Consider the following 12,431-nt stretch of genomic DNA (forward strand, 5'->3'; position numbering starts at 1 on the left):
TAACCACAACCCTCGGACAGACTCCTCCTATTCCTCCATGGCATTGTAACCACAACCCTCGGACAGACTCCTCCTATTCCTCCATGGCATTGTAACCACAACCCTCGGACAGACTCCTCCTATTCCTCCATGGCATTGTAACCACAACCCTTGGACAGACTCCTTCTATTCCTCCATGGCATTGTAACCACAGCCCTCGGATAGACTCCTTCTGTTCCTCTTTTCCTCGTCCTTCCCTGCTTTTCGTCCATTCAGCACATAGCTATTTAGTACTCCATTGAAGAAATTGTGCTAAGTGAGCAAAGCAGCATAATTACTAAGAATTAATTCTGATTATTTGGCCCTAGAGCCAACAGCAACCCCAGTATAGAGGAAAGTCGCTTTTTTTCAAATGCATAAATTTAAAGTATGTATTTGCATGCAGTTTTAAGCAGGAGGTATTTGTCATTGTGAAAAACTGGGAATCTCAAACATAGTCAACTTAACTAAAAAGAAGCTAATACAACTTTAGCATTCCTAATCCAAAAATCCGGAATCCAAATTGCTCCAAAATCTGAAACTTTCTGAATGCTGACCTGATACCACAAGTGGAAAATTCCACATATAAGTACTTAACACAAACTTTGTTTCATGCACAGACTACTAAAAATATTGTATAAAATTACTTTCAGGCAGTGTGTGTAGTTATATATGAAACATGAATTTCATGTTTAGACTTGGGTCCCATGCCCAAGATACCTCATTAGGTATCTGTAAATATCCAAAATCCAAAAAAAAGTCTGAAATCTGAAACACTTCTGGTCCCAAGCGTTTCAGTAAGTGATGCTTGACCTGCGTAATGGTCTGCGGGCCAGTGCTCATTTTCTGCCTATGTTGTACATACTTTAAATTGTGCAAAGTCAAAGGAAAGCAAAGAGTCTATTTTTAAAGAAACTTACAATAATCTAAACATATACTTCTTATGATTATGAATCATCCTGCAAAGCTGTATAAATAATTTTTACCAAAAATACTATGAATTAATCATATATTTGAGAGTCACAGTGATAGGTTCGACTATATTTTGACTGTTGTGTAGTGGCACCATTTAGGTAGTGGTGTTTCTGAGCATGGTGCTTTTTATACTTGAAATATATTTTTGCTTTATTTTTTATTGATATAATTATATTTGCACTAACGGCTTTCTGAAGAAAATATTATAGATGACATTTTTTGTATATATATTTATTAAGCTTGGGAACCTGGTCGCCCAGTGTTTTCTCTGGACAAATGTGAAACTGGATAAAGTATGGATAAAGTCTTGAGTTCCTCAGGGTAACTGTGTTGATGTCTCCCGTCCTCTTCAGTAAGGCTTGAATATGATTTTACTGATCATTGATTCTGCATAGTGTACCCAGCAAGACTTAGGAGCACACTGAACCTGTCAGAGATTTTAAGAGGCACATTTTAGTTGCTTCGAATATGATAGTGGCGGGCGCGGTGACTGAAGCCTGTAATCCCAGCACTTTGGGAGGCCAAGGCGAGCGGATCACGAGATCAGAAGTTTGAGATTACAGTGAGCTGATCGCACCACTGCACTACAGCCTGGATGACAGAGTGAGACTTTCTTGGGGGAAAAAAAAAATGACAGTGAAGCAGACTTTTAGAATCTGAGATGTCATTGCAGAATTATTGGTATAAACTTCAGCTGCAAAGTGAAGAAATTGAAATGGCCCACACGTTGATATCCTGTGGCAGGTTATACTTTTCATGTTAGCAAAGACAAAGCCACATCACTGTGTTAAGAGGGACAGGCTGGGCCGGCTGCAGCTGTAGGAAGTGAGGGACAGGCTGGGCCGGCTGCAGCTGTAGTGGAAGTGATGCAGGGAAGGAATGGGGAGCAGCAATTTGGGGACAGTAGACTGGAGTCACTTTCTGACTCAAAAAGGGTCAAGTACTTATTAAAAACTGACTACCTTGGTTTTCTGTTCAGACCTAGGCTCATTTTGATCATTTTAAGGTCCCAGTTGTCAAAAATATCAAGTGAATTTGTCTCAGGTTTTCAGGAACAAAATTTACAGCAAAGAAGCAAAAGCCATGTCAGTAGCCTTGAGCTGACAGCTTTTAAAGAAACTGGCAAGCAGGTAGGTTGTCCTCATATAGATCCTTCCAGTATTCTCCTGAAAAACATCCTTTTATTTCTTAAAACCAGTAACCCTTACATTTTTCCTATAGGATACTTATTTTTGTTGAGATCAAATAGACATTCTATAAATGTTATAAATTATGCTTGCAGTTAGTTTTCAGCCTATCTAGGCTTAAGGTTTATCAATATTTGAAGTTGAAACATCATTTTGTGAGGTTTAGTTTTAGGAAGATAAATAAATATATCAAAGTATTTCATAAAGTTGTATCAATGTTCCTTCTAACATTAGAAGATATACTGACTGAGGCCATCTGTGAACGACTAGGCGATCTCTCAGAATCCTTCCAGCTCTAATACCCTCTGACTAACACTCACCCAGAATTGCTGTCTGTGCTGGCTGTGATCTGCCTCCAGAAGCATACGCCATCCTGTGTGCTGTGTTCATCGCAGTGTCTGTGCTTGGTGCCTTACCACTGTCTGTGTCCTTGGACGCTGAATGGACAGAGAGGAGCCTGTCTCTCAGGGCACATGAGTCATCGTGGCAGGAGGAGACGGGCCTCAGTCACAGCATCACAGACCCTTGTCACAGTGGACACTAGTCATTCCTGCCGTGTCCTTGCAGCCCAGGAGGACTAACAAGATTTTAACGAAGTCTGTGTTACTCATTCTGAAGAAAAGAACTTACCTGAGAGGGGCAATATTTTTTTAATATATATTGGGTCGGGGATGGGGAGGGAGTGGTTGTTTTATGTTTACATTTTTAATAAGTAAAATAGAAGATTTAAGAACTAATATTTATGATATTGAACTTTAAGTGTAATATATTCCTTAGAAAAACACAACTTTAATAAAAATGGAAACTAATTTGCATCCTGTCTTTATTTAACACCATCAATTTTTTAAAAACCTGGATGAGGGCTGGGCACTGTGGCTCATGCCTGTAATCCCAGCACTTTGGGACTTCATATTGTATGACCCTATTTATGTAAAATATGCAGACCATGCAAATCTTTGGAGACAAACGTAGATGATGGTTGTCTGCAACTGGGGTAGGTGGAGAGACATGGAGAAGGGTTGCAATCATGGCTAAGAGATGTGGGGTTGCTTTTCAGAGTGGTGAAAATGTTCTAGCATTGATTGTGGTGATGGTTACACAACGCTGTGAATATACTAACAGACACTGAGATGTACATTTTAAATGGTGGAACTGTCTGACATGTGAATTATCATCTCTCAGTGAAACTGTTTTTAAAATCCAATGGTAGGATCAAGATAATTTTCTCAACTCTCTATTTTAGATGTACATACTCTATCAGATCTGAATATTTCTATGCCATTACAGTATATTTTAAAAGAAAGGGAGATGAAGGCAATGCCTAACTTTTCAAGTAGTTTGTAAATTAACCTAAAACATGTGCATTTCAAAGAACAGCATGATGGCCGTTCTGTACAAGTTAACCTAGAATCCATGAAATGAATAGGCACAGCTTCTGTGTCCATTCACAAAAGTGAAGAAATAAGATCAACTTTCTGGAACATTCTATTAAACGCTCTCCTCTGACTTAATCTGGCTTGCCTCACCAAGGCAATAAGGAAATTATCTAAAAATTCTGTTTAACAGGAGAAAAGCCAATTTTCTGTGAGGAATGATGTATAATTCTCAACTTTGCCAAGAGAAAATATTGTCAAACGTATGCAATTATTTTTCAAAATGGCAGACTAAAAGCCAGAGTTTAAGAAATAAGTACATTATAAAGGTAATAAAATGGTAATAATTAATTATAATAAAAATACAAAATCAAGCTGTCCACTGAAATTAGTATCCTAAAACAGTTTATATTATTCAACCAGCTACAGATTGTTGACATGTTAAATTCCATACATATTTGACTTCCTACTTGAAATAATTTCTTTGAAGCCCGTGTCTCATCCCAATTAATATGACAATGTGATGTACCTTCCAGTGGAGACTCTGACATAGGAAATTTTTTAAGATGACTGGCCAGTTGTTCTTGAGGTTGCCTTACAGTCACCTGATAAAATATTTTTGTTATTAATTTTATAAATTGCCTTATTATTAAATTATGTTAATATTTAACTCTAACATGCATACTTGGAAAATTATTACCACACACATAGGTTAGCTTCTTTTCCTCATATGTATACATTCTCCTTTATTACTGAGTTCAGTGAGCAACATAGAAGGTGTTGTCTTCCTGCCAAGTTGGTATTCTCTTACATGACAGATTGATTCAGCCCATTATTCATTCATCTCAGACCCTCAACTCAACCTCATTTCCTCACACATTCAGTCACCTGTTCAAATCCTTCCAACAGATTCCTATCTCAGAATAAAAGTAAAATTCCAACGGCCTTCAAGTCCCTAGATAACGTGGCCTCTACCTCCCTCCCTGACCTCAGCTCCTACAACTCTGTCCTGTACTCACTTCATTCCCACTCTACATGAACTCGGCCACTCCTCATTAGTCTGAAAATGGGGACTCAGTGTCAAACTCACAAATCACAGACAGCTACAAGTATCTTTGTACTGGACAAAGTTATATCCAAATGATAGTCATTGAGACTTAAAATGTAAATTATGAGCTAATTATTAATAAAAATATTCAAAGTAAATTATAAATACCTACCAGTGGGAACATTAAATCAAATATTTTTTGCTAAAATTACCACATTTATTCCAATTGTGATTTTATAACAAGTAGATGTCTTTAAAATATTAAGTGGTCAGAAAAATACATAATGTGAGACTGACATATTTTCAGACTTAAGTCACATTGATATGAATCAAAATAAAGTTATACCAACTAAAATACATAAAAGAGCCACTGAAGGAAAAGCACCACAAGACACAGCAACACACTTCAGTTCATCTGGGAAATCTAAAATTAAGTGTCAAAGTGGCTCACTTAATTGAATCTTAATTTCAAAATACTTATTTCAGGTACAAGCATCTCTATCTGCTTCATTATGGTCTTAAAATGTGGCAATATAAGACATTAAATTTATTATTTCAGCAGTATAAGACTACATACCTTATGAACATTACTCTGTAGCTACTAAAATTTCATAGGTGACATGATGTGTTTACTCAAAGGAAAGCATCTGTCAGCTCTACCTTTTATTTCCTGGAAACAAGGTATGTTTCCAAGCTGATACAGTAAACACATTTTTTTTTTGGTTTTTTATTAAAACAGCTTTGCTAAAATATGATTTACATACTACAGAATTTATCTGTTTCAACATACAGTTGAAAGATTTTTAGTAAATTTACCAGTCGTGCAGTCATCTTTACAATCCAGCTTGAGAGCATTTTCGTCACTCCAGGACAATCCCTCATGCCCATCAGCAGTCACGACCCATTTCCAGCCCCAGCCCTACAGAAACATTCATCTTCTTTCTGTCCCTGTACATGTCTTTTCTGGATGCTTCATGTTAATGGAATTATACAGTATGGTAGATACATTTTCATCTATTTATTTTTATATTGAACTAGATTCAACATACAGCCACAATGAAATGTTTAAATTTTCTTTCTGGAAGGTTAAAAATATTTATCTTTCTTCATACTTACTTCTCCTTCTTCTTTTACATACTGAAACAGTTTTTCTTTTATAGAATTATGTTCATTCATTAGTTTCTTATTTTTCTCTTCTAGAAGAAGATCTTTCTTTCCACTCAAGACAGCCTCCTTGGATATTAATTACTATCTCTTTATCATTGCCTTCCTCATGAGCACCCTCTAGTTGTCGTTTAAGCAAGAGATTTTCACATTCTAGTTGACATAGTCTCCCCTATACACAGTTGTGCTCACTGGTGGATCGACTCCTTTAGCTTCCTCATTTGGATGAATCTGCTCCATTTCCTTTATTCGATGCTGTGCTTGCCTTTGGTCCATCTGTACACTTTCTAAAGCCAATGTCTTTTCCCTGAGAGCATCTCTTGTCTCATGGAGCTTACCTTTTAAGGTATTGAACTTCATCTGAGCTTTAGAAAATTGTTCAGTAAGCAACTCATTTTTATCTTTTAGTTGAGAAATAGTAGAACTTATTTTTTTATGTACAGAAAAATTATGTGCTCTCTCTAAAACAAGTTCTAGGTCTTTTGTTTCTACACTTTCATTGTGCTCATTTATAGCAGCAGCCAGCCTAGAATGGAAGAATTCAACTTCAGCTTCCAGTCCATCTGTGTGGTGTTCTTCCTTCTCCAATTTGGAATTCAGCCTTGTATTCTCAGCTTTGAGGCCATTAAGCTGTTGACAATACTGGGACATAGTTTTTGTTATCATTTCCTCACTGAGTCTTGCACTCTTTTCAAAGCTAGCATTTATTTCTCTAATACTTTTAATTTCCTGAATATATTCCTTTTCCTTTTTCAGATTGTCATTTTTTATTGTGTATCATTCCCGTTTGAGTGTGGCAATATCTCCCTTCAACATGCAATTTGTATATATCACATCCTTCTTTTTTCTATAACTTTGAAAATCCTAAATAAAACAAAAGAAATTTTCAGCTAGCACTCAATAAAATAACATATCATGGTTATCTCTGGTGAAAGAACAACTGTACATTCATGCAGTTAAAAGTTGCTGTAAGTGGATATCCAACTGGAGAAAAAGTTGAAGCAAAAGCTTGAACCTTAAAGAGCATAAATTTCAAAAAGTTCAAAACTTTATTTGAAGTCAATGAATCCATAAAACTAAAAACACGCACATACACACTAGAGAATTTTTAAGAATATCAGAATTGGAAAAGCCTTACTCTGAATTACAACAAACTCAAAGCATAAAGTAAAATATTAACAAATTTGACTAAATTAAAATATTGGAAAAAGGAAATTGCATTTATACTCATATCTAACCCAGATACCACCCTATAGTAAGAGCTTTACCTCCACGTGTATTTGGACAGATAAAATTTCTCGAAGTTTTAAAAGTTCTGTTTCCCTGATAATATTCTATTGTGATTTGACTCAACATTTTTAGTCAGTTATAAGAATTTCATTTACTAAATCATAAATCTAGACATTGCACTAAGCACTTCTACATACATACATTGATGAATTTATTATCACAATTCTTAAAAAGAGAGGTTAAAAATATAAGCAAGCTGCAGGATTTTCCCAGGGCTTCTGACTCTACTTCTAGTTCTCCACCAGATCACAGTTACTTCTGTGGTGTAAATATATCAACACAAAAACAGAGAAACAAAAAGACACAGACATAAAATGTGTCTTCTGTCTTTGTCACCTGGATTCTCCATGAAATAGCCAGATTGAGAGGATGTGACCTTGTGGGGCTTCAGAAACAGAAAAGAAGCTTTCCCTTTTCTGCACTAAGCTATTATTTTCCCCACTGCCTTTTATCCTTATTTTTTCACTTGGATCCTGGGATATCAAAAAAGTGAAGGTTCTCACTGAAATAGAGGAATCAAAGTTTACCACAACTCAAGGAGCAGAGTGAAACTGCTGAGTTGCTAGTGCAGAATCCTAGAAAATGAGATGTTCCCCAAGTTTACATTCAATTACCACAAAAGTTTATAGCTGGAAGATACACAGAATAGTTGTCTACTCTAGTCCATTATCTACTTGATAATTGAAGTAAAACCAAGAAATATTAAATAATTCTTCCAAAGCTCCTAAGGTGGCATTACCTAGCACTTCATGGCACCAAAAGGGAAGATAAATTACATATTGCTGAATTACATAAATTACCAGATAAATATATCAAATTAGTCAAATAAATTAAATGTGTGACTTTGGTAAAGCAATTTAATGCCTCAGAGGATGGCGGGAGGCCTCATCTGCTTTTAAGAAAATCTCTAGATTTTTGTCTATCTTTAGAACACAATGTACACAACTCAGCTTTCTACTATAGAGTCAAATGATAAATATTTGGCTGAGGAGTTATGCTACTTATATGATAAAATCATACATGTCAAAACTTACCGTATTTTATTCAACAGCATAATGTAAAAGTGTGATTCAACAGAAACACTGGAGAGTGGTGATTTTTTTAAATATGCAAAAGTATATGTATTTGTTTCCAAAAATATTTTAAATGGCCATTATGGAATTATAAGTTTAAACAGCTTGAGTCAAACAAACTTGCATGCATGAAAGCACGTTAAACAGACGTCTTTGGCTGATAATATTTGTTGCAACTCTCAAGCCTAGATACATTTTCATGTCTCAGTCATTGTTTCCCTCCCATTGTGTTACCATTTTATCATTTAAATAAATGTAATTCATCTTTAAATGGATACACTAAGAAGTATCTAGAGCTTATTTCTTTAGCAATTTTCTTTATGTTTAGCTGATTCAGAAGGTCACATGGTACATGGCTAAATTATTTTCCCAGCCCATGTGCCACTTAGAAGACTGATAGTGAGACTTAGGTTGACTAATGAACAAAGATTATGAGAGTGTTTTCCAGAACTGTCATTTAGATAGCAGCACTGATCTACTTTGACACATAATTACACATTTAGATAACCACACTGTAACTATACACATGAGATTTTCTTGAGTAGAAAACCAGAATGAATCGGATAATTTATAAAAAGAGAAGCAGCAAGTGAACCTCTTTCTTTTTATAGTTGAACTTTCTTTCTTCAAAGCCAGGAACTCTACTTGTAACATGCCCACCTCATTCTTAAGCCTTTGCATATCTTGCTGTAAGTCTTCTTCTAGATATGCTTTTGATGTTCTGTCACTATGGGGTGGAGAATAACTCACATTTTCTCATGCAGGTTTCATGCTTTTATAGTTATTAGAAGTGGGACTGTCATATGTGGCTCCCTGAAACATACTTGCCAGTCATCTTCTAAGCTTTAGAAGAGCTTCTAAGTTCCATATGGCTTGTGGAACAAGTGCTGTAATGGATTTTTGTTTCTGTAAGTGTCTGTAACTGCAGAAATACTGTGGCTTTCTATCTGTATCATATGCTTCATTTCTTTGGACTAAACAAACCACAAATCAAACAGACTTTTTGGATCTCTAGACTGAAGCCAATGTCTAATGTCTCATTTCCAATTAATGGTATTTTTTTTTGTCATTTGCATATCAAACTCTTGGTCCTTTTTCATTTCAACCATAACTACTGGGTTCCTTAATTTTTCAATTTCTGTATCATTACAACAATTCTCTTCATCTCTGAGAAACAGGCTACATGTCTGGTTAGTTATAAGTTTTACAGTCTGATTTATTTTCATTTGAATAAAGCTTAGAAGATGACTGGCAGGTGTGTTTGAGGGACCCAGAGTATAAATACAATGAAAAGACATGTTTGTGACGGGCTCCTTCTGTTCAGGCAATGCCTGGGATACTACAGAGTTCGACACTCCAAGATGCGTCTGCTTCCTTGCAGTCAGGGATATGATTCATTGGGTTAGAGGGCACTTCCTTTAATTTTGTCCCTCTTTAGAGTTACTATGTAAGAGCTCTTCCTCAGGACAAACAGTAATTTTGGATTTTTCAAAACTTTCACCAACCTTCAGTTGAACTTTCTTGTAATTAATTTTAAAGGAAGTCCGGAATATACAGATAAACACTCTTTATCACAATTCTTACTCGGTTCTGGTTCTTGAGACATTTTTTTGCAGGTGCCAAAGTGGAAAATTAATTTGCTTGTTTTGTTTCTCAGATGTCTTTTCTGTTAGGGTGCATGTTTTAAAATTAACTTTATTCTGAATTAAGTATGAACAAAAAAATAGAAAATAATTAAAATGTAACTGTAAAACTTAATCTATGTTTTGCTACCCCTAAGTTACTGGATTATAACTAAGAATTAAAAAATAATTTGCCTTGGCTTAACACAGGAGGAAAACATGAACCAGCGAGCTTAACTCTCACTGTTAGTTTGGACTAAACTTAATTCATTATGAATTAAATCTGCCAGAAATGGGCTCACAGATGATATGTAGTATTCTAAAGGCTTTCTCTCTTAAAAGGATTTTGACCTCAGCATACCATAAATAGTGAACCCCTACAGTAAATTCATATTTCTGAAGATTAACTGGAGAGTAGGCAAATGCTAAAGCCAAAATGAACACCAATCAGAAAGAGAACAAAATTTTTAGATGCTACTTCAAATGCTATACTGTAATATGAGTGTTATCTAGATAGATTATCCGCTTATATCCAGTTCTAACATATTCTAAGTCCCACTAGTGACAATGGATTAAAAGATTTTAATAACACTTACTATTGATCCTAAAATAAGAAGTTATTGTTTGTACCCTGACACCAAAGTCCCATTCTGGAAGTTGTAATTCTCTTAATAGGCAGCTGGGTTGATTTTATGACCCCATTCTCTCCCTGAACATAGACACTGAAGGCAACCAGACACCAAAAACAAGAAGTCTTTAACCTCAGCACTGGTGACCAGCAACATAAAACTGCAGAGTCTGAACCACTGGCAATGATGACTCCTTTAACATGAGTTGAACTCAGTGGCCATCACTGTTAAATTGTTCATAATTTCTCTTGCTTAGTAATATAACTCAATTTTTGATGTCACTTTCTTTATCATGAAGAAGGTTATAAAAATAAAAGAGCAAAGAGACTTCTGGAAATTTCTGGCCTCAATTCCAAGGGTACAGATAGCTATGAGTTACTGCAGACTGTAAGGATATTTTAAATTTTATAACTGGCTAAAATGTTTTAAAATTAAATATGAAATTATGATCTGTCTGTTGGATTCTAAAAGGATAGTCTAAAAGGTCACTTCTTTTGGACTATGCTATGTTATTAAAGAAACACCAACCAACCAACCAACCAACCAACCCATATTAAACCAGAAATTTAAATTGTTACATACCTCTGGCTGTTTATTTTCACTTCTTTCAAGCGTTTCTTGCTTTTCCTCTGAAGCCACTTTTAAGTCGTGTTCTGCAGACAAATCCATATGTTTAGTTAAAATGAATGACTTAGAACACTTAAAGACTATAATCTTTATAAAAATGGATACAAAATAACATATACTTTTATTTTACAAATGGAGAGTTTAAATGAAGCTTAGTGTTTACTGGAATATTTACATTTTAAAGAAATACTTCTAATTATCTAAAACCTCAACAAACCACTTAGGGAGACACTAGATATCAGCAGGTTCAAGGTATGCAAAAGTCTCAGGGTCACCCACAAATTATTCCACCCAACATAAATAAACAAAACTGCTGGAAACAAAGTAAAATTTAAAAATACAGTAAAAACATATAAAGTAATACTTTATTCTCTACTTCATAATAGTATCTTTTCAACAACATGTTAAGTGAGTTGTTATTTACTAATAATTTGCAAAATTTTGTTGTCATTATACCTTTATTCGTGTATATCCTGATTTTTACATCTGAAATGTCTTCCTCTACTATTCTGACAAATTTATTTTCGTGTTCTAAGACTCTGAATGTAGGCTGGGCACAGTAGCTCACACCTGTAATCCCAGCACTTCGGAAGGCCCAGGAAGGAGAACTGCTCCAAGCCAAGAGTTTAAGAGCAGCCTGGAGACCACAGTGAAGCCCTGACTCTACCGAAAATTTGCCAGGCATGGTGGTGTGTGCCTGTAGTCCCAGCCAATCAAGAGGTTGAGGTGAGAGGATCCCTTAAGCCCAGGAGTGTGAGTTTGCAGTGAGTCTCGATCATGCCATTGCACTCCACCCTGGGTGACAGAGTAAGAACTTGTTTCCAAAAACAGAAAAAGAAAAAAGAAGAAATGACTCAGAATGCTGTGTGAAGTCCTCCTTGAATCTGGCTATCTTTCTCCATATACACAGGTGTCTCCTTCCTTGGGGCTCCCTCAGTACTTTGTCAAGTTTTCTAGTGTCACTCCAACATCTGAACTGCACATCATGTCTTTGCATGTCTATCCTCTTTGCTGCTAGACTGTAGCAATCATCTTCGTATAAACAGTCTTTATTTTCATAAATATTCATGGAGTTCCTGCTAAGTGGTAGGCACTGGGGTTTAAAGAATGGGAATAAAAGCCATCAGGGAAGGTAGCACAGGGCAGGCAGCCGCAAGAGAGGGAGAGGAGCCTCCCAGAGCGTATTTGTCTACACGAGAGGGATGGTGATGGAGGCATTACCAGCAGCTCAGTAATGCCAGAAAAAAGAGCAGACAGAGAAGGGGCTGCAGATGGAGATTTGGGCAGAAGCCAGTTTCTGAAAGCCTTATGTAAACCAACTATTATTGTCATTTCTTAAATTTTATTAAAAAAGCATAATTCCAAGAAAAAGACCAACATTTTATTTTATCTTATCTTATTTGACTTGATTTTTATCAGAGATGG

General features: G+C 35.8%; 1 protein-coding gene across 2 annotated transcripts in view; it reads left to right on the plus strand.

Annotated features, from left to right (window-relative positions):
* The window catches only part of LMLN (leishmanolysin like peptidase), a 91,790-nt gene extending 79,754 nt beyond the window's left edge, over nt 1-12,036 (plus strand). For both annotated transcript variants that reach the window (XM_058426647.1, XM_058426648.1), the window contains one exon: nt 11,543-12,036. In XM_058426647.1, the coding sequence (XP_058282630.1) occupies nt 11,543-11,667 (125 nt within the window). In that variant the 3' untranslated portion in view covers nt 11,668-12,036. The remainder of the gene's footprint in view (nt 1-11,542) is intronic.
* The last annotated feature ends 395 nt before the right edge of the window (nt 12,037-12,431 follow it).

Source organism: Hylobates moloch, unplaced genomic scaffold (genome assembly GCF_009828535.3).
Source record: "Hylobates moloch isolate HMO894 unplaced genomic scaffold, HMol_V3 SCAFFOLD_13, whole genome shotgun sequence".
Classification (NCBI taxonomy): Eukaryota; Metazoa; Chordata; class Mammalia; order Primates; family Hylobatidae; genus Hylobates; species Hylobates moloch.